Source organism: Mus musculus, chromosome 4, assembly GCF_000001635.26.
Source record: "Mus musculus strain C57BL/6J chromosome 4, GRCm38.p6 C57BL/6J".
Lineage (NCBI taxonomy): Eukaryota > Metazoa > Chordata > Mammalia > Rodentia > Muridae > Mus > Mus musculus.
Genome location: NC_000070.6, coordinates 87210623 through 87234123, shown reverse-complemented (window position 1 = coordinate 87234123; position 23501 = coordinate 87210623). Strand labels below are relative to the sequence as shown.

The window sequence follows — 23501 nt, the reverse complement described above, 5'->3', positions numbered from 1 at the left end:
GTGACACCTGACAGCAGCTGCTTTTTCCATCTCACAGATACCATCATCTTGTGGCGGCTGAAATACACAGGCCGATTCTTGACTTCAGAAGCTCCTATGGTCTGGACACTGCAAGCTTAGCAGGGGATTTTAGCATTCAGCCTAAGGGAATCCCGGAAACTGCTAATGCTGGGAATCCTGCATCCTTTGTGTGTGGCCTCACAGCCTACAGCTTTTGGTAACATGGAAGCAATGAAAGGTGGACCAAAAGGAGGCGAGTGAGGGGAGGGAGAAGAAGGAAAGAGAGTTAAACCGACTCTGCTCTGTCCACCCCCACTTTCTGATGATTTACTACAGCTTGGATTTTTTTGCTTTTCCTGATTTGTTTTGTTTTTTAAATTATTAAATCAAAGGGTTTGCTAGTCGTTTCTATGATACTAGAGCTGGTTACCTTAAAAAAAAATCTTGCCAATTAAAAAGTACAGACCCAAGTTGTTCGATATTGCCTCTCCAGTTATTCGTCAGAGGCGTTAGTTACGGTGACCACTGAAGAAATAAAGACTGTTGCCATTGCTCTAGGTTGCTCACCGGCATTTTATAGCGAGACCCTACTGCAGAAGACACCGTATGCTTCGGTCTTAGGACGTGGAGAAATCAAATGGCAATGTCCAGGAAGCCTCTTATTGCTAGAGAGCTCTCATAGTACTGGAAGGTGTTTTGCAAGCACCCAGGGAGAAGCTATCCACAGTCTTGCCCAGCTATGAACTCTTCCAACTACAATGAAGGTCTGTGTGGCACGATTTGCCCCTGTGTGCAGTAGCAGCACAAATGTTATGGAGGTAACCGATTGCTTGCTGAAGGGATTTAAGGCCTCCTCCATAGGAGGAAACACCTGCCTGGTGCTATAGTCTAGATGAAAGTCCATGATTGAAGAGCTGGTAGGCCCTAGGTGTAAACCTACCATTATTATTCTGCTAAAATGAGCAGTGTGTCAAACTGCCTCCTAAATTTACATCTCTTTACTCATAGATCAACGAAGCTCTCAGATGTCCTCTGAAAAAAATTTCTTTTTTGTACCTTACAGTGTTTTTAACACAGAAACTCAGAGATCCACTTGTCTGTGCCTCCTGAGGGTTTTTTTTTTGGGGGGGGGTTGCTATTTTTTTTTTGAAACAGGGTTTCTCTGTGTATCCCTGGCTGTCGTAGAACTCACTCTGTAGACCAGGTTGGCCTCGAACTCAGAAATCCGCCTACCTCTGCCTCCCAAGTGCTGTGATTAAAGGCATGCACCACCACCACCCAGCTTTGCCTCCTGAGTTTTAAGTGTTGTGTGACACTATTCCTGGGGAGCCATGAAGAAACAGGAATTGACCTTAGATAGAGAACCAATGACAGACAAGTACAGATACCACCCAAGTCCACCTTGGTGAGGCAATGAGCTATACTGGAGTTACTTACAGGAATATGGGCAAGAGGTTAATTGCAGGAGTAGAAATGACTCAAACACAGCAACATCATCAAAAGCCCATACCACCATGGGTGACAGTTCACCATACCTGGACCTCCACAGCATGTAGGCAGTTCAACAGGTTGAAAGATGTTTATCATTCATTTGGTCTGAGCCTCTTGTGGGCAGCTTGACTGGTCTGTTTCTCCAAGGCACTACAGCAGACCTGTGATTCTTCGAAGATGCTCAGCTAATTTCTGCCTCTTCCAGGTGACTGGTCTGGTTGAAGCCTCTTTCTAAGCAGCTTGCTGAGAGATTTCTTCGGAGCTTGCCCTATCTGTGAGTCTTTCCTTTGTTGGTCTGAGAGTGACTGAGCAGTCTTTTCTGCTTATATATTCTTGGAGAATGGGTGGCTAGTGAATCTTGTCAGTTTCAGGGACTTCCTAAAGATATTTTGAGTTGTTTGCTTCCTGTCTTAAGGCCCTTAGCTGTCTCTGGGCAAGATGGAGTATTTCACTTCCCCTCAGAATACCCAGTTGTTTCACTTTCCTGTAAACATCCTATCCTAAAATATCCTGATTTTTTTTGCTTGTTTTTTTACCTTCCTTTTCATATCCTATGTTTTAAATTTCCTACTAAGATGAAGGGTGTGAATGTCAGAGAAAACTGCCACATAGTTCTGGAATTACAGGCCATGGCCAACATGACTAGTTTGTTTTCTCTTAAGCAAGAGGCTGTGCAGACTATTTCCCTATTTCCGTTTTGGTTTTTTTTTTTTTTTTTTTTTTTGTTCTTAGCATCTGCAGCCTGAGACAGATAGGGATTTCTCAGTTAATAAGGTCAAAAACAAGGGGTAACGTCGGGTTCCATTTGTACAAAAAGTAGACCGAATGCAAGATTTTTCTCACCCTCCTAAAATGTTTTTGCAATATGACTTGGTTCCTCCTCCATCATCAACAGTTACCAATCTGTTGGGTTGTTTTGGAAACATTATAAACAGCTGTTGATGACCTGAAGCAGTCGCAGTGATCTCCTGATGTACAGGTTGGCTCATCATGATCAGTGTGTGCCTAACTGGGTCAACTCTGGAGTCTTCCTTGAGACAATGCTAGTATTGGTTAACTGTTTCCTTCCCTCCCTTAAGTGTTTGTGAATAAAATGATGTGCTGTCTGAGATTTGTTTTGTGATGAGGGACTCTGGGAAAGCAGGCAAGTATAAAACACAACTGGCCAGGAGTCAATAATGTTGCAAGGTAATGATGCCCCCCCCCCAAACTTTCTGTGTTCTTTCCTTACATCTGTGTGTGTTTTATTTCCCAGAACAAAAAGTAAAAGGTTGTGTTCTATTTTTTAAGTTCAATCCATGATGTTCAAAATAAAAGTGAAAACCTCGCAGTAAGGCAATAGTCTTAAATGTCTGGTGAAAATGAAGGACTCTAGATTCCGGAGGCTTCTTTTGACTTGGCAAGACCGCCCCAGGGGTCTGAGTAAACGTCTGATGGACTGTAGAGCCAAAAAGATAGCTCACAAATGCAAAGACAACCTCTAACGTTCCCCAGGGTGGGGCCTCCTCATCTATCAAGTTTAAAATATATACATATAAAATTTCCCGAAACAAATAGTGTTCCACCTTCTACTCATTGACCCATACTCTTGGCTTGATCGCCAGGGAGCTGGACTCAGTTTCTCCTGGTTAAGGATGTCTTTGCAAATAAGACAGGAAGAAGCACTGGATTGGAAATCCAGAGGCAAAAACATGAATCCTGTCAGGGACACCAATGTGAGCCAGTGTCTTGGGTAGTATCATCATACTGATAATAAAGTTATCCTGCCAGACTAAAGACCCTTCAGTGTCTCATTTCTGCAAACTAGAGGCTTCAATTCCCGCTGGGGCCAAGAACCTTGACCCACGGCCTGTACCTTTCTAAAGACCATATTTCCCACCTTTGCACATTATAGAGAGACTGCTATCCCTGCAGATAACTAGAGAGGAGGTGGCTGCTATAGGTGACCCCAAACTTGGTAGCACTTTCGGGCTTCGGGAAGCAGGTATGGCAAGGACCTGTATGATTTCTCCTTTGTGCCCTTGCCTGCTGGCACACCCTGACCCGGTCCCCACTGCGGAGAAATCTGGCAGGCGGCAGCGGCGGGCGTGGCCCGCGCAGGAGGCGCGCAAGGCGGGAGGGCGCCGAGCTGCGGCTACTCCCGCGCCGCCGAGAGGGAGGGGCCCAGCGCCGTCCGCCAGCCTGGCTCACCACCGCTCGCCCGCTGCTCAGTGTCCTCGCGAGCCCAGCTTCGGCCGGCGAAGGCGACGTCCATCGCGAGCCCGGGCGAGGCGCGTCCCCGAGCGGCCCGGCGTGTGAGCCTTGCTCAACAGTGCTGGTAAGTGCGGGTCTCTGGGTCTCCAGCTCTGCGGCTGCCGTGCCGCTGGTCCCCGGGTGGGTCGCGCGCATCGCGCAGCTGCGCCGCAGGCTCACAGGTGGCCCCGTGGTGAATGTGGCGCCCCAGGCCCAGCTCTGAGTTAGCCAACTCTCTCCACTCGGGGGCGCGGGTTGCCAGCCCCCACATGGCCCACCCAGGCTCTGGGAGGGAGGACACCGGCAAGAGCCTGACTTAGAAGGGGATGCGCAAAGGCGCGCTCCTTCCCCAGACACACACAAGCTATCGGGGCAGAAGCGGAGCAAGCACCACCCCAAAGGCGTCGCAGTTCCAGGATGGCAGGTTGGGTGGCTACCCTTTCGTTTTATTTTCTTATTGACCCTCCATGGGAAAAGTTTAAGATCATGCCAAGCAAAGTTGGGGCGCAGCTGGGGGCACATCCTAGAGAACAGAGCAGTGGGTTTTCATAGCTCACCCTGGAGCTGATCTTGAGCCTTGGGAGTCCAACCCAGGCTAGTCTTGACCGGCACTGTGACAATCCCTAGAGCACTGTGAGTCTCTTAATCACGGGTGCTAAGCTTAGACATCTGCAGGCAGCCAGGCATTCGATGGGCTGGGGTTATCTGAGGAGCAGCTGCAACTCAGCCTGTGTTGACTGGTAGTCTTGCTCTGTTCCAGCTAATCCCGGTGTGTAAATGGCCTGTGTTTAATTAGCTAATTTTACACCTGAGGTGATCTCGGCGAATGCTCCTAAAATGAAATCGTTGGCACCGAAAACGAAAATAAAAACAAGAAATGTAAAGGCTTGTTTAGAAAGGGAATCTTGACTGTAGCGGCAGTCCTGTGGGGGTACTTTACCCACCTCTTCTGTGGAATAGCGAATCAAAACTCTGCTTTGCATATCTGGCATAAAGGATAGGTGTTGGGGCTACTGAGGGAGGATTTTATCCACAGAGGTGTTGCTGCAACTTGCATGTTGTTTATGAAATACCCACTTGGTATCTCTAAATAGCCTCCTGGTCATGTCACTGCGTTGAGCTTTGTTGGAGCTTTTGAAAATAAGACTAAAGGATTTGGTTGTTGTTTTTGAAGCTCCTGCTGGAAACAGTTTAGGTGCTTTAAGAAAACAGCAGCTTGTTCATGTCGCCAGGACATTTTTTTTTTTTTTTTTTTGTAAACTTCAATATTTAAAGAGCAGTTTCTCTGTAGCTAATGCGTGACACTTTCATAAAAATAATATTTTGTGATTATTGTGTGAACAGGAAAACAGTATTACCTCCTCCCAAATCCACCCCTTGCCAAATGATAGGTTCAATCAGAAAATGCACTGAATTACATAATTGTTCTAGAAGAAAGCATAATGGATAATGGTCAGTTGTCAAGAACTTAGTTCCAAAAGAAGTGGAACAATTTTAGCACAGAAGGATGTTGCATGACTTCAAATGTTGCATGACTTCAGATGGATGAATTGACTTTTGTTTATAAATTTTTTCATACTTACACGCATCTCAGCTATCTGAATCTAACATCAGACTTATTGAAATATTAACTTGGTTTATATATATGTGATTATGAGTCCATTCTAGATACCACTTCTTCCAAGTGCTTCTTATATTTTAATTCATCTTAAAGCAATTTATGAGGCTGTAGTTCAGTGATAGGAGTTATTGTCTGGAGTGTTGAAGCTCTGAATGGGAGCCTCAAAGCATGTGCACACATGTGTACATACGTGTGCGCACACGCGCGCACACACACACACACACACACACACAAAGCAATTCTGGTTGGCAAGGACTTTAATTGCCTATGACTCTTTTGATCAATCAATCAATATCTCTGTGTCTCTGTCTCAGTCTCTTTGTCTGTCTCCTTGTCTCTGTCTCTCTCTCTCTGTCTCTCTCTGTCTCTCTCTGTGTGTATATATATATACACACATACATATATGTGTGTATATATGTATATGTGTATATATATGCACACATACATATATGTGTGTGTGTATGTATGTGTGTGTGATTTGTAAGAGCACATCTTGCAAAGATCCAGAGTCTGGTTCCCAGCATCCATGTTGGATGGATCTCAACTGCCTTTACCTCTAGCTCCAGGCCTTTTCTGGACCCCAAGGGCACTTGCACTCACATGTGCACATACTCACACACAGGCACACATAATTACAATTAAGAGAAAGATTCCAATTAAATTAATAAATTAAGGTGCCAGAATCACATAGAACTTAAGTAACTTACCCATGAACACAGGCCACAGGACAAGGCGTCATCATATCTGCAAAGTTATCTTTATAGAACGGTAAGATTGTATGACTTACTTACCATTGTTGTTTTTATTTAAACTTAGGTGGAGCTATTTTCCCCGTGAAGAGTAAAGATCCCCAACTGTAGAAGTGCCCATAAGCATCATCGACTGGGAAGCAAGGAGCAGTATGCCAGAGCCATCTGTCTGAGTCTAAAGTGTGAAGACCACCATATCCACCAGAAAAGCAAGGATGGATCTCCACCAAAGCCCCACAGCCAGGCTCCTGCAGAAATGGTGTTCCCATGAGTCACCATTTGGCTGCAGGAGACATTATAATAGCAGGAAAAAACTGAAGCTAATTCGAGTCATTGGCCTTGTCATGGGCCTGGTAGCTGTGAGCACTGTCCCATTTTCAATCAGTGCCTTTACTGAGACAGACTCTCAGAGCAACAGAGGAGAAGCCAGTGATATGAGTGGCCCCAGAGTAGCACAGGGTCACCGTCAAAGAACTCTCTTAGACTTAAATGACAAGATTCGAGATTACACCCCACAGCCACCTGCTTCTCAGGAAGACCAAGCTGAGAACAGTACTGAGCACACCCAGGGAGACTACCCAAAGGACATCTTTTCCCTGGAGGAGCGAAGGAAAGGTGCCATCATTCTGCATGTCATTGGGATGATCTATATGTTCATAGCATTAGCCATCGTCTGTGATGAGTTCTTTGTTCCTTCTCTAACTGTCATCACTGAAAAACTGGGAATCTCTGATGATGTGGCTGGAGCCACCTTCATGGCTGCAGGCGGGTCAGCCCCAGAACTTTTCACGTCTCTTATAGGGGTCTTCATTGCTCACAGCAATGTCGGCATTGGCACCATCGTGGGTTCCGCCGTGTTCAATATTCTCTTTGTTATTGGCATGTGTGCTCTGTTTTCTAGAGAAATCCTAAACCTGACCTGGTGGCCGCTCTTTCGGGATGTGTCCTTCTACATCGTTGATTTGCTCATGTTGATCACATTTTTCCTGGATAACGTTATCATGTGGTGGGAAAGCTTACTCCTCTTAACAGCTTATTTCGCCTATGTGGTTTTCATGAAGTTCAACGTCCAAGTAGAGAGATGGGTGAAGCAAATGATATCTCGCAATAATGTTATCAAGGTGACAGTGCCAGAAGCCCAAGCAAAGGTCAGTGGAAGTAGTCTTAACTGTTTTCTTAGCATAGTTCTAAATGCACATGTTTTGGCAAGCTGCAGCTTGTTTTTGTCTTGTTTTTTTTTTTTTTTTTTTTTTTTTAAACTATGATGATCTTTGGGCTAGAGTGAGTAATAGATTGCCTTCAGCAGTTTTGTGAGAGCCAATGAAAGTGATATGAGAAAATATAATTTGTAGGACATTTCCTACGTGTCTACCAAGTTTCAAAGCTACTATAGAGTTAAAAAAATGTAAATATAGGTTATATAAGCATCCCATGTCAGACTCAGCACTGGCTTGTTTTTTGGAAAAACAGACCCAGTGATTTTGAGAGTGGTTTCATTTTGATGGGCATATTCTTAGCAAGTGACAGGGCTTTCTTTTTTAGGTAAGCATATGATAGTGATCAAGAACCATCTCTTTGCAGATGTTTAGGGGAGAAAGTTTGTTTTATAAGAGCTGTATCTTTCAGCAGCAGCCTGGGCTTAAGAGCTGTTTGGCTTCATGGTAGTGACTATAGATATTTTCCCTTTTCTCTTTAAGTCAGTTTAATTTCATGGTGTTGGGGATTAAACCCAAGTGCCTCTCACATTGCTAGGCAAGCAACCTGAGACTGAGGAACACCCCCCAGACCTATGCTTATTTTTCTTGATCCACATGATCTTATTTGAAAGGAATCAGTATCCACTGTAGAGGAAATCTCTGGCCAGCCTGCTTCTGTATTGCAGCAGACCTTTGGCCCAGCATAATAAACATGGCCCAGTGTACAGTCACAGGAGGATTGGAGGTAATGGTGCTTGATTAAGGAGGCAGATTTGCAAAGAGTTTAAAAGAAATTGATCTAAGAAATGTAGATTTGAGAGAAAAACAATAGATGAGGAGCATCAGTGGATTTTTTATGTAGTTTCATAATTAATGCAGCATTCTGATTGATAGTCTAGCTATAAAAATGTCATCTCTGAATATGATTTTAAGCGGAAAACCCAAGTAAATACAGGAACTTTTCGTACTTGCAAGTGGGAAAATCCTCACACATATAAAAAGCAGATGTTTGAGAAACAGTAGGAGATTTGATCACAAAATGGAGAAAAGTGGTATTATTTTAGTTAAATTTACATAATTCCATTATAGTCTAGTTTGATGATCATCATTTTTTTGTAGTAGCCACCAAGTAGAAGCAGAGTGGAAAAATCACTAGTAATATTTATGTAAACAGGGGAGAGAGAGAGAGAATGAGAGAGAGAGAGAGAGAGAGAGAGAACGCACAAAAGCGTGCAAAGGAGAAATGTTTTAAATATTTTTGTCATGCACATGTACATGATGTGTGTGTGTGGAGGGGTGAATGTGCCCCACCACATGTGTCAATCAGAGGACAACTTGGTCAAGTTCATTTTTTCTTTCATCTGTGTGGGGGTTTGGGGAATCAAACTTGGATCACCAGGCTTCTGTAATTAGCACCTTTACTCTTCTCTGGTCCACGGCATGTTTATACTATATATTTATTCTAACATTTATTTCAGAGTGTGCTCATTGAGAACTGTAGTTTCTCGAGCTGTTTAGCACAATATGCAGCGAGCACGCATTCACGGGTGATAGCTGATGACATACCCTTCGTGACATCTGACGGAGACATTCTTTGTGCTCTGTGCTCTACCTTAGTAACAAAAAGGATGACCCCCAAACTCTCCTCAGGCCTGTTTGAATGATTTGCTTACTAGTCTGTGGTCTATTTCAGTCAGTGTACTGGGCAGTTCTCAGGAAAAGCCATATTTTTAAGAAGCATTTTAGAAATATCCCAGGCATATCAACAGTGAAAAGTCTTTTGAGGAACTCTGAGCCTTGGGGTTTTTTTTCTTTCTCTTTTTTCTCAGTCAACTATAATGTCCTCACTAAAGGAGACCTGGCAGAGTTCTTACCTGATTAATTAGAGGACTGTCACCTCACTTTTCTGATTATTTATAAGTTGGGGATTCGGGCTGACATGCCTTTCTCGTATCCATAATTTATTCTTAATTCTATCTTAGTTTTAATCTGTTAAATTCTGAGTATACATAATTTTATCATAAAGCTGGAGGTTCTAATCTTAAATATTTCCATGAGTGCTTATTCTCTTATGGTTCTATCATACTACAGTTTTAATTTAATCTATTCAGTCTTCAACCTTTCTTTTAGCACATGATAACTAATTGGAGTAGATGGGTTTTTTCCATAGCAGACCTGTATCTGTCTAGGGCACAATCATACATTTTCAAGTGAGGTGGTTCATAAGAACCTGATTCTGTTCAAGAAACTATACCTTGGTTTCTCTTTGGACTCACTGCTGGAACTCTGAAGTGATTACAGTCCTTATCACATTCCTGATTCCAGAGTCTTGTAGAGTTTTCTCCCCAGCTCTGAGCACAGATATCTCAGAAGGGCTGATTTGAGTATAGCCACTTTCCTTCTGGTGTGCTGAGGTCACTTTGACTGGAATAGCACTTTTCTTCTACAGGAATCAGTGCTCTGATGTCATCTGGACACTTAGAGAGTCCCTACACTGAATGTATCCCATGTGCATCTTAGTAGGAAGGGCTACACTATATAGACATCTAGAGAGCAAATACTAGCTCGTTTTCCTGTAAGCTTACTTTGTTGCTTTGTTTTTGCAATTATGGGGCAGGAGAAATTGAGAAAGCAGAAAAAACACATTTTGGATAGCAGATCATCAAGTGGTTCTTGCTATTGGTATAGTCAACTCTTCTGGGCTCAACATAGTGAAATAGCTTTCAAATGACTTACTTCAATAAGGACATTGGAAATCTTAATTTGGGCTCATAGTGACTGATAGTGATTGTGCCAGAAAGCAATAGACTGTGAACATGAAGAAACTGGTAATTCTTTTCATAAAATGTTGCTTCCCCATGTATGCTTTTCATTTTTAGGTTTTTTGTTTGTTTGTTTGTTTAAGTTTTCTTTTGATGACTCAACTACCTTCTTTAAAATGTTGCATGGTGTCATGACATGATACAGAAGCCCAGACAAAAAAGTTTTTTTTTAATTTGTTCTTTGAGTTTCATAAAATGTTCTTTGATCATATTTACCCCCCCCCAACTTTACTTAGTTCTGCCCCCTCTTTACTTCCTACCCAACTTTGTGTCCTTATTTTTAACCTTTAAAGACCAATTTGTGCTGTCCAAATATTCTTGGATGTGTAGTCTTCCACTGAATAGTAATCAACTTGTCAAGGGCTACACTCTGAAACTCCCCACCCCCTTCCCTCTCTGCAACAGCCAGCAGCTTCCAATAACACCAAGGTTGCATGGCCTCCTCCCCTCGTCACAGTGGGACTTAGTCTGGCTTGAGTTTGCACAGGCCGTTTGCATGCTATCGCAACATCTGGGAGTTCCTTTGTGCATCTCCCTTACTGTGTTCAGAAGACATGTTTTCTTGTAGTCGTCCACTGCCTCAGGCTCTTACAATCTTTCTGTTCCCTCTTCCACAATGATTCCTGGGCCTTGGAAGAAAGGGATACAGTATATATGTTCCTTTAGGGCTGAGCCTTGTGACTGGATAATAGTGTATAGGTTTCATCTTGTGGAGGGCGAATCAAGTCAATTTTTTACAAAGTGGTTGGTTACTCCCATGATAGTCATGCCTTTATTACACCAGTGCATATGTCTTGCCAGGCTGGTCATTATTGTAGCTTACAGGGTTCATAGCTGAGTAAAACTGCTGATGAGTTTTCTCCTCTGGTAGCGTGCCTAGTATCTTCCACTTTATAAACACTAGCTAGGGATAAAAAGTCCAGGTCAATACCAGTTGGATTTCTCCATGTTCTATGATTTCAAGTGTATGGTGGCTTCAGAAGTAGGGTCTTATGTGGGCTGTAGCCAAGAGCATGTGAAATAGCATGTAATGCTTGGGTGGGGGGGCGGGGGTATGGGATCACTCTGAACAACAGCTTGAAAATAAAGAATTCATTCCTGGTGCTGGGATTTTTGACTTGATAGCCCATGGTGTCTAATGAAGGTGGTTTTGCCTGCTATGGGTAACTCTACTTTATCTCTTAATGTATGTGTATTTATAATAGGAAGCCTCTACTTCCTATTTGTTTCTGATGTCTTTCTTTGAAATGTTTTTAGTGCCATGTATTTCTCTCTGTATTCCCTCCTCTACTGTGCTCTCTGTTCTCCCATTTCAGTTTAACCCTTCCTGTCCCATTACTCCCTTTTAGCCCTTTTTACCAGTTCATTCTATCTCCTCTCCCATGAAACCTGTCCCACAAGTACCCTGAGTAATTTCCTGATGTCCCTGGGTATCAGGAGAGGGGTTTAAAGCCCATCCATGTAACAGTCCTAGTGGCTTCTGAGAAATTACTGAAGCTCTCTGAGCCTCAAGCTTCTTAATTTTGAAGATGAAATTAATAGCATTAATTTTCTAAAGATTGCAAAAACAGTTAAATGATCACTAACAAGCAAAGCATATAGCGTAGTCTTTGACAGTGGTGTGGTCAGTATATGTTGGTTCCCCTCTTTCATTGTTCCATTCTTAAATGAACAGTAGGTCAAAATAAGTGATTCTGGGTTTAATTTATAAGAGCATTCCTTGAAGGATAAATTTACTTTAGTGGCTCACTGGGTTAAGCAGGTTTCTGTGCCTCTCAGGGGAATGTATTTGCCATGTGATAATCTTCATAAACCTAATGACTAACTATGTACAGTGACTATTGTTTACATGTTACATGTGTAAACAAGTCCAGTGAAACCAAATGTGAGTGTGTGTGTGTGTGTGTGTGTGTGTGTGAGAGAGAGAGAGAGAGAGAGAGAGAGAATATGCATGTGTGGTTTGTCCTGAAATTTTATTGCCCAGAATTTTGCTTGAAATAAGGAAACCATTTGAAAGGGGCTCAGAAATACCTGTACTAAGTATAACATCTGTTTAAAGCAATTAGGCATAGAATGGTTGGGACCCTGTTTTCAAGCCCCATCGTAGCTGGTTACTGGTAATGGGTGTTAGAGCAGTCTCTTTTCAGGACATGCAGACATTTTAGGGAGCGCCTAGCTGCTGAGACCTGGTTTTGATGTGTCACTGTACTAGGCTGTCACTGGCCCAGAAAGCAGCTGTCCATGGTACTTAGCTTCTTAGACTTGGCACACTAATCTGACAGCAAGTCAGCTGAGTTCTAATCAAGGAAGTGATCCAAATAAAGACCCTGAAAGCAACATAGTGGAATGCCAGACTCTAGTAATCTGGGAGCACCTTGCTTTAGTCAACCTAACTGCTCCTGGAAGTTGAGAACAGTTTTTGCAGTTGAAATTGTTAGTTACATCCTTGAGGAAATTAGAATTAAAACATTATAAATATTCCTTACATAGTTAGCATTTCTCTCATTAAATCGCAAGTAATTTTTATAAACAGTCGTGTGTAGCCCAAAGCTTGCTTAAGATTCAGAATGTGTTAGGAAACTCAAGCCCTCCCAAAGTTAGAATATAAATCAGTAAAGCTCATATACAGATATCAAGGAAGACAAGATCAGTCTCATGAAAATAAAGAATTTTTATTTCTTTTCACCCTCCTTCCCTCCCCCGCTCTTCCTTTCTATCTTCCTGGTCTTAATTGTGTTGCCCAGGCTGAACTGGCAACCTCAATCCTGCTCAGCTACAGGGGGTACTGGGATTATAGGTGTGCATGCACAAGCTAGGAAGAACATATTTCTAAAGAGATGTGAAAAATGATCATCTTTTTTAACAGAAAGAAAATTTAGGGGTCACAAATCTGTAATCAACTAGAATTTCGAGTGTTATATATTCATTTAGATAGAGATATAACATGCTGCTATTTTTCTTGTTTTGTTTCCTTTTATTAACCAGTTGGTAAGTAACTGTGGTTTAGAATAAGTGAAACCTTTTGGAAGACCCTCAAGGTCAAGGATATTCCATGCATTAAGTCCACATTTGACTATCCCCTCCGCCCCTGCGTCTTTTAATCTGGTTTTCTCTGGCTTAAACTCTGAGTTGGTCAGCAATGCAGAAAAGCCATTACCTTGACCCAGTCTTCTACTATTCCACTTCCCTGCCTTCTCCTTCCCTCTCCTCTTCTCCTTGTTGATAGAACCAGTTACAGATCTGCATTCTAGAAATCAGAATGTGGAGGAGGAGAAGCAGATCAAAGTGAAGAGCTCCTGCTATGTAAGTCCAGAACTTCAGATCCAAGCAGCCAAGTAACAAGCCCAGGGTACAGCATACAGGTTTAACCACAACTCCCAGCAGGCCAGAGGCAGGAAGACATCTGAAGTTTGCTGACTTGCAACCTAGAGGGAAAAATGCAAGCCCAGGGATCAAGAAGAGACCCCTTGGAGGAACAGGCAGAGACTGACAGAGGAAGACACATGTAGCCCTTTCCTGGCTTCTCTCTCTCTCTCTCTCTCTCTCTCTCTCTCTCTCTCTCTCTCTCTCACACACACACACACACACACACACACACACACACACTAAATCTCTTTTGAAAAAGGAGAATGAAGTTGTTGTGTTAACCTTTCTTGAGGGTATTTGGCATGTCTAATTTTCCCATTCTTTGATTTCACACATCTTACTTTGTTTCATATAAGTCTGTCATATGCAGAATGCAGCTATAGTTTATTTCTTTTCCAGGTTGACAGTCATTTTCTTTGAACTGGAGACTCAGTGTGTTTGACTACAACATTTTTCTGTCATACCCCTATAATTTCTATTGTATAACCTTGCTGTTTCTTTTCATAATTTTTCCTTGCCCTTTATTTTGATTTTTTTTCTGTTTGTTTCCCCCTGTACTGTTCTAGAACTTATACACCACACTTCAGTACTCATTGTTATTGTCTTGTATTTGAATTATTTCATTTGTTTGAGGAGGTTATCTAGTATTGGGGGTATGACATATTGAGAAGGGATTTTCTGAGTACATAATCTATCATATTGCCAGAAATACATTTTAGCCTGTGGATTTGTTAAAAGATAACATATGTAGCAGGTGACAGTGATGGGCAATTTTAATAATGTATTCCCAGGGTGTTTAATGTAGCCTATCTGTGGAAGAAAAAACCCTCATCAACAAGCATCCTGCCAACAGCAAAATTTTGAGTCAAATCAATTTTAAGAGATATTCTAACAGGAAGTCATATGGGGACATTTTAGATATTAGACCTGCATTTTAAAATTATATGTTTTAACCAGACTCTAAAATAACATACTCATTTTTATAAGACTGTAAAAAATGAAACTACAAAAGATGGGAATCTGAAGTAGCTTCTAATCTCTTCATTGCGCCATCCAAACATCACGTTTGCTTGTATGCTTCTAGATTTCTCATACATATGCATTTGCACATGTACTGATTTGTGTACATGTATACCTACATATTTGTACAAACTGATAGGATTTTAGACATGCATGATTTAAAAATTATAATAATTACAGATTACTTAACATGGTGTTAAAAATTCTTAGCCTATTGAGAGTGTGTCCTCTTCCTGGAATATGGTAGATACTATTTAGTTTTATCATGTTGTATTATTTATTGTTGTATTTCACTCATGCTATAAAAGAAGACACGACAGATTACATATGAGCTTCTATAGAAGAAGAAACTTAACACCAGGGCTTTTGAGCTTTTTAAAGTTTCTACTGCACTACTGCATTCTTCAGTATTGAATATTAACTGTCGTGATGTTTTCCAATTCCTCAGGTGAAAGCTAGAATTTTGATTAGTTTTCATTTGCATTTCTCTCATTAATTGGGAGGTTCTGCTTTGAAACATATGCTTATGACAAATTAGGTTTTTCTTGTGTGGATTGCCAGTTTCCTATGTCTTTTGTGTCAATTTTAAAGTTCACTCTGATGACTAACATGAAGATCTCTTACAAATATATGCTGAGAATCCTAACTTTAGCTTTCTCATCTTTCCCGTTTCCATACCTAAATACCATCAGGAAGCTTTTGCCATTGTTTCTTTTGTTGAATGAATGGGTGAATTATTCTGAAGAGGAGGCCTTGAGACCGAGGTTCCAAATCTGGCATGTGTTCCCTGACCATATGACCTTGGGGGATTTTCTACCAGTGAAGATCTCTGTTTCCCTGTAGAGAAATGGTGATGTAGTCTGATATATTAAGATGTATGTTTGAGATGACCTAGTATATCAGTGTTTTAGCATATTGTTTCTGTACTTAGAAGGTCTAATACTCTGTCAACTATCCTAACCAGGCCAACTAGAAATCTCATATGTTGACACTATCAGAAGACCAGATACTAATCATATCGATATCACCCAACTCTTCTCGTTAACTGCTTTACATGTGATGTTTCACTTGAATGTTTTAATCAACTTAATTAAGCTGTAATTTAACTTAAGCATGCCTTGGGAGATGGCTCTTCTGGACAGATGGGGAACAGTGTGCATGGAGGAAAGTCATTTAAAGTTTACTGCAGGACACTCGGCCTCCTTGGCACTGGCAGCTTCTGGCAGTGAATACCCTTGCTGTCAGCTGCAGCTGCCTCTCTGTGCTACCGGAGCCTGCTGAGCCCTGCTGGCCTTCCAGAGTCAAGGGCAGAGAGGATCAGAAAACTAGACAGCACTTCCTTTCCGGCTCACTCATCGCCATACTCTGAAGTAGATATCATCTCTGCCTTCAGATCAAGGGATTGAGGGACCTGAAAATACAGATGATTTTAGATTTAAATTTAAACTGAATTTGAACTTGTGTCTGCCTGACTCCAAAGTACATACTGATTCTTAGACCTTAGTGCTTCTCTGGATAATTAGCAACAAGGATGAATCACACTTCCAAATTATATTCACTCTTCATACTAGGCTCTATTGACTCAGCACCTTCCAAATATTTTTTAAACATGACTCATGTTTAAAATAATAATTTTAAAATGTTTGTTTGTTTTTGAGGTCCTGGTAATTGTACTGAGAGACTTGCATATGCTAGGCAAGTGCTCTATCACTGAGATATATCCCAGCCCTAAAACATACAATTCAGTGTATAGAAGTCCATTGTGCTATACACTGTGCCACAGAGCCAGGTATAACAACTCAGTATATATACACGTGTGCACACATGCATGGGGATGTACATATTTACATATAAAAATAAAATCTAAATAAATGAAACACTTTGCCTTCACCTTCACACCGCTTGCATTTCGATCCGTTAAAAACATTCTCTTCAACCTTTTAAATAATGACTTGTGACTTGAGTTGTAAAAAGTCTGTTAGAAAGTTTCTTTTTCCCATCCCCTACTTTTTCTCTGAAGGACTCCTTGGCAAAGCTTTTAGGTTGTATAGTGTGCTCAGAGCCATCTTTCCAAACAAAGGAATGAATAAGGGCAGAACTCCAGAAGTCACCTCACTGGATTAGCTCTGTGCTTTAGCGTAAGACTGTGGCTTCCCAGGGAAGGGGTGGTGACTCTGCTTTGAGTGTGTGTGTGTGTGTGTGTGTGTGTGCGTGCGCATGTGTGTGTGTGTGTGTGTGACAGAGAGAGAGAGAGAGAGAGAGAGAGAGAGAGAATGAGATCTCACGTGTAAGACTCACTTCTGTCCCACTTTGTAGATTCCAGGGGTGATAGAACTCAGTTCATCAGACTTGACAGCAAGCACCGTTTTTTGCAGAGCCATATTGCCAGCACTTTTCAATTCAACAAAAGATGTTCTTTGGCCTAGTAGGCCCCTTGCATCTTATCACCAAATTTTCTCTTTTGTGACTTTATTTTCAGAGCCACAAGTCCAAAAAGATCATTAAGTGCAAGTAAGCCCATGCTAATTTTAATGATAGAAACTTCTATCATTGAGATGTGTCTATATGTCTTCATAGCTTCCTTCCCAAGCATATTCTCTCCCCCGCCCCACTCTGTGTGTGTGTGTGTGTGTGTGTGTGTGTGTGTGTGTATGTGTGTATTGTCCCAAGAATCTAATATTCAGCAAAATTTAGCACAGTGTGCTGCACTGTGGCTCTGACATGGTTAGGAGGATATGATAGTTAGTTTTTGTTGTTGTTGGGTTTCTTGTTGTTTGTTTGCTTATTTGATTTGTCAACTTGACCCAAGTGGCTCTGACAGGGTATGGAAGGTGCAATGGTTAGTTTTTGTTGTTGTTGTGTTTGTTGTTGGGTTTCTTGTTGTTGTTCATTTGCTTATTTGGTTTGTCAACTTGACCCAAGATAGTTATCTTGGAAGAGGGAGGTTCAATTGAAAAGAAAGCCTCTATCATATTGACCTGCAGGCATGGCTGTGGGACATTTTTTTTGATGATTGCTGGTGGGGGAGCCCACTCTGGGTGGTGCCATCCCCTTTGGGTGGTGACATTCCTGGGCAGATGGGCCCAGACTGTATAAGAAAGCAAGCTGAGCAAGTCACGGGGATCAAGCCAGTAAGTTGCGTTCCTACATGGTCTCTGCTTCAGCTCCTGCCTCCAGGTTCCTGTTTCAGATCCCTTCATAATGATGTGTAAGCTGTGAGAAGAAAAAAAAATCAAGTAAATAAGCACACAAAAGAAACCCTTTCCTCCACACATAGCTGTTGGCCATGATGCTCATCATTACAGTAGGAATTAGAATAGGACGAGAGTGAAGATTAGGTCCTAAGCTTACAGAACCTCAACTCATGCTTGCTTCCCAGTGAGCTTGTCAGGAGGTGGGAAAGAAACACGGGTTAAAAATCAAAGAGAGACCAAATTCTGTCAAGAGAGCAGAAGCTATGATGTTAGGTTGGTTGGTTTCCTTTCTATGAAGTATTCAATTTGTGAACCAAATAATGCAGAGACAGTTCTTATACCAGTAAAATTGGTGGTTAGGGAGGAGTCTAGGTATCAGGCTACATTTAATACCATGTTCACAGCTTTACTGGATGCACTCAGAACCATGCATTGGCAGGGACCAAGCCTAGAAAGATGGAGTGCCTTTTAGCATACACCCCGGCTGTGTAAGACTGTACCAGGCACTTTACACCGAGCATCTATTGTCTGGAAATGAAAGGCTGGCTTATATCTGATAACCCCAGCAACTCCCATAACTGTGCTCCCCTGTTAATGGGAAATAAATAAGTCACATGGATTTGCCCTAGGATTTGCATAGAAACTACATAAGCCTCTACTATATTTTCAATTGTCTCTCAATTACCCGCACCTAATACAGCTTGTTACACAAGTGGTTGTTGGACTGTGCTGTTTAGAAAAAAATGATGACAAGAAAAATGTCTATTGCTCAATACAGGCATTACTTACTTTCCAAATTATTAACCTGTGGTTGGCAGAATCTATGGATGTGCACTTGTTTGTAATCATGGGTTGTCCAGCAGCAGAGATGAGCAGGTACTGGAGCCTTGAATTTGCCTTCCTTGGAGAGGTCTTCAGTGAAGAAACCTGCCGAAGAGAGTAATTCTTATGGAAGAAATTGAAAGGGCTTCTTTGCTTCTTTACCTGCCCACAGGACCATCTGGGTAAGGTTCAAGTGAGGCTGTGATGCTCCGGCACTTTCTCTATTGTGTGGTGGAATTAAGTATGCATCATGCAGGGATAAAGATGTTTCTTCTAGGTGTTCACACAAATGCAGCCTCAGCATTCTGGGATGCTAAGGCAGGAAGATGTAGAGTTCCAGGCCAACCTGGCTTGCAGAGGGAGTCAAGGGCTAGCCTGAGCTTCCTAGTGAGAGTCTGTCTCATGAGACAGAGAGACTGACGGAGAGAAAGACAGACGGACAGACATATACACACAGAGGAAAGGAGGGAGGGAGGGAGGGAGGGAGGGAGGGAGAAAGGGAGGGAGGGAGGGAGGGAGAGAGAGGGAGAGAGGGAGAGAGAGAGAGAGAGAGAGAGAGAGAGAGAGAGAGAGAGAGAGAGAGAGAGTGAGTTCAATCATTTTAGGCCCAGGGTCAGCACAGATCACATTTTCCTGAAACCCATCATTCTTTTTTTTTTCTGAAATTACCATGATTAAAGCCAACACAATTAGAATTAGGATGGTCATGTGATCTTAGATGTACTGTGTAACCTCCTTGGGATTATGTTTGCTTATCCATATGTTTAAAACAATAGAGCAATTTCCTTTGCAGAGAGGCTATGAATTCTGAATGAGACTAAATAGGGTAATTGTTTAGCCAGGCCCAGCTAAGGCCCTACAACTAACAAGTTGCATGCTGGACTCAAGGTCGCCTGCTCTGAGGCTTGTGTGCCAGCCTTTCCCACAGTTCTCTCTTGCTCTCATTGTTTGACTCCTGCTATTCAGGCCCTTTCCTTCCTTCCTTCCTTCCTTACTTCCTTCCTTCCTTCCTTTCCTTTCCTTTCCTTTCCTTTCCTTTCCTTTTGGCTGCTTGGCCCTCCCCCTCCACGCCTCCCTTGCAGCCATATAAATATGCTGTTGCCCAACTAGTCCTTAAGAGTCATATCTTCATGTTTGATGTAAATCTGTCCTCTCTTTATGTTTACAGAAGATTAAGAAAGTGTGACTCCTTATCCATGAAACTGGGCCTCTGTTGACCATAAAATTATTCCAAGCTCTACTCTGTCTACCCTGAGAGTATATTTACTTTTGCCATATACTTCATCAATATTTAATCCTAATGCCTCTTCTGTGATCTCCTTGTACCTGTTCTTATGTTGATTTATTGATATGTGTTTTCTGCCTTAAGTAAGCCACACCCCTCCCCTTAGTAACTATTGAGTTGCAGTTGTAGAACTGACGCCTGGCCCAGGCACATGAGAAGGAAGGCAATAGGTTCTTAGTGTTCCAAGAAGTTAATATTGGTGGTCATGAACGTTTGTTCTTGATGAACATTCTAGGCCTGATAAGTTCTAAAATGCTTAGTCTGTGTGCTAAGGCCAGTGGTTAATGACAGTTTTCCTATGTAGGAAACAGAGTTCATTAGAAGTCATTTATTATTCCCCATCAGAGTACAGGTATGAAAACATGTCCCTCAGCTATGAAGAAGAACCTTAGATCTATGAGCTGTATTGTTCCAGCTGTGGCCCTAAGAATTCTATTGTGGTTTCTGTTGGCTTCTTAAAGTCACAGCTCCCTTAAAATAAAATTAACTTTCCCCAGTATGTACTGTAAGTGTACACTGTAGAGATTTTTAGGATATTTGGGTTGTATAATTTCAGAATGTTTCAATCACCCTAGAAAGAAGCCCTTAAGGAAACAGTATTTCCACCTCATCCATTAACCCTCAGTAGACACAATCTATTTTTCCTGCAAAGATTTACCCATGTTAGGCAATTTCTATAAATGGAACCGTGAAGTGTGTAGCTTGTTGTCTGGCTTCTTTTATTTGGAATAATGTTCTCCTGGAACTTCAGGATTATATCTTTTATGGCAAAATTATATCCCATTACATGACTTTAATACATCTTGTTTACATTTCAATTTGTGGGCACGGGGGTTGTTTCACCTTTTAAATCATTAAGCATAATGCAGCAACAAGCATTTGTTTATAGGTTTTGCGAATAAATGCTATGGGTATTGTATGGTGCAGTCCCTGGAGCATATGCTAACATGATCTGTTTAACATTTTGAGGAACTGGCAGACTACTGTCTTTTGTTTCAGCACCATTTTGCATTCTTACCAATGGCACATAGGAGTTCTAATGTTTTTATCAGCATTTCCTCCTACTCTTCATTTTGTCTTTTGCTTTTTTTCAAAACAAGGTCTTGCAGCAACACCTCAGGCTATTATCTAGTTCGTAGTAGGCATGCTGACTCTGACCCCCAATGCAGTTTATAGATGTAAGCTACCACACCCACTCCAGTTTCTCCCCATCACTTTGTAAGATCCCTCTGTTCATACCAATGCATGTGAGTGTGAAGTTATACCTCAGGGTAATTTTATCTGCATTTTTTGATGGATGATGATAGCGTTATTAAGATAGCGTTTTGAGGCCATCTATATATCTTCTTTGAGGAAATGTTCATTAAGAGTTTCTTGCTTGTTTTTAAATTGGGCTATTTACTTGAGTGATTTGGTTAGTAGAATATATACCCTAATCAGGTATATGACTTACAAATATTTCCCACAATATTTGAGGTTTTTAATGTGCTTCTCAGGTGAGGCTACTCCTAGCCTGGGAACCCATGAAGACTTAACTTTTCCATATTGTTCTCAAGGCATAATTGTGTGGAAAGAAATTTGGGGTCCTTGAGTCAACCCTGAAGCTGCATCCTGCTGGGAGCTTTGAAAAAAAAAAGTTGGCCTTTTAGAAAAGATTGATTCCCTTGAAGTTGAAGCCTTTATGGATCCAGGCCTTGTTTGGGGGTCTCTGACTTCCTGACTATAGAGAGGCTGGGAGTGTATCTGCATGAACATTAGACCCAGCAGGCATGTCTAATGTCAGGGTGATGTATCACTTTCCACACCGCTTTGTTTCCAAAATGTTCTCTGTCTTACCTAAAACGGTTTGCTCACATCCAGTTACCTTCCTTACGTCCTGCTCAGAAGCCCTTCCCATAACACACCAAGGCCATAATTCTCTTCAGTATCTAATGTGGGCATTTTTTTAATGTGTGTGAATGTTTTACCTGCATACATGCTCATGCATCATCTGCATGCTTGCTGCCCACAGAGACCAAAATAAGGCAATGAATCTCCTAGAACTAGATTTACAGATGGAAGTAAGCCACTATGATGTAGGTGCTGAGAACTGAATCTAGGACCTCTGGAAAAGCAGCAAGTGCACTTAACTGCTAGGCCATGGCTCCCAGTCTCCACACTATAGGATTTTGTCTCATCTACTGTCTGGCATTAGCCCTTAGGTTTATTCATTTTGATTATGTTCCACTCAGACCTGTGTGTGTGTGTGTGTGTGTGTGTGTGTGTGTGTGTGTGTGTGTGTAGCCCTTCCCATTCCATGCCCTAGTAACATTTGCATCTTTCTTGAACAAGGCATTGAAGCTAATTGCTATATACACCTATATAGTCTAAGAAGAGAGCTACTGTGGCATTGTCTAGCATGAGCTAATGTTGTAACTCCACCAACCTGATCAATGAGCACAGTCTGAGGATGGAGAACAGCTTAACCACGTGATTATACTTTTAATGCATAATTAGTTCAAAGCTCTAGGGGCTTCCTAGGGGCCCAGGAAACATCTTCTCCCTGGAGTCTAGCTTGCGTCAGCTTCATAGTAACGGGTGGCTTTGTAGATGGAGTTCTGTAGCCTTGAGCAAGAAACTGATTTATTTAAATGGCATTCAGATGAGCCAGGCTGCTCTTTTTTAGGCTGACTATGAAGGACCATTACGAATCTACTATTTTCTGCTGCCTTTTATTTTAAGTCCAGTGATATAGCTAGCCAGAAATAGCTCTGACCTTGAAAGTCTAAGTGAAGGTGAGATGTGATAACGGGCTTAGGGAACATATGTTTTGATGTGTTAATGCTCTGCAAGTCTCATACACTTACAGAAATAAATAGAACAGGATAAGAGAGAGTTGTGCTGGAAGGGGAAGGAAGAATTTAAAAGCTCTAGGAAAGAGTACACATGCTTATCCGGTAGATAACCACAGGCTGGGATACAGTTTCACCCAGCTCTGCTTCTCCATCTCCGGGTAGCTCTGGGAATTAGCTCCACGTGTACGGGATTTCCAGTGATATTTGTTGTGCGAGCACCTTAGACCAGCATTTTGCCACATGCCACAACTGGGCATGGTCCCTTCCTCTCTGCAGTTCCAGTGTGTGCTTGGGTTCTTTATTTTTTCAGTAAAACAGTGCCAAGAATGCCAAACGACCATTTCAGTTCAGCTTCTTGCAAATGTGGATGGCAGAATGAATCTTCTGTAGTTGAATAGCTTGTGTAAAAAATATTATCAGCATGGGGCCTCTTATTAAAAATGCTTAAAGCTCTCGATTGGGCTGTAGAGATTCTAAGAGATATTTTTTGTCATCCTAAAAAATAAAAATACTAAGTATTTGCAGTGCCCCCTGAACGTTTGTTCTCCATGTTTAATCTGCTCGGTCCTAAGAGGCAGATGCTGCCCTGAGGATTGCTGACACCATAGATGGTCGGGCTGAATTTCAGTTCCCACACCCTAGCTCTACATATTGTTATGTTCCTGCTATCTCACTGTTCCCACACTTCATGAGTTACATATGCGTTTATCTGTCCCCAGTTTTCTACATCAAAAATGGGAGCAGATGGCCTTCCTCTTGCTTTGCAGGGTGGTGTGAATATTAATGAGGTAATGGGGATGTTTCACAATCTGAGCTCATGTCAAAAATGAAACTGCAGACAGGGAGAGACAGGGAGAGATGCTAAGTGG

General features: G+C 41.9%; 1 protein-coding gene across 13 annotated transcripts in view; it reads left to right on the top strand.

Moving 5' to 3' along the window:
• The first annotated feature begins 3471 nt into the window (after positions 1–3471).
• Positions 3472–23501, top strand: part of Slc24a2 (solute carrier family 24 (sodium/potassium/calcium exchanger), member 2) — a 247529-nt gene continuing 227499 nt past the window's right edge. For 7 of the 13 annotated variants that reach the window (XM_006538349.3, XM_017320436.2, XM_006538347.4 and 4 more), the window contains exons 1-2: positions 3472–3808; positions 6161–7241. In XM_006538349.3, the coding sequence (XP_006538412.1) occupies positions 6309–7241 (933 nt within the window). In that variant the 5' untranslated portion in view covers positions 3472–3808; positions 6161–6308. Of the gene's footprint in view, positions 3809–4014; positions 4148–6160; positions 7242–23501 lie in introns of those variants that run through there. The other 6 variants (XM_017320435.2, XM_030253877.1, XM_006538343.4 and 3 more) reach the window with 4 other exon arrangements.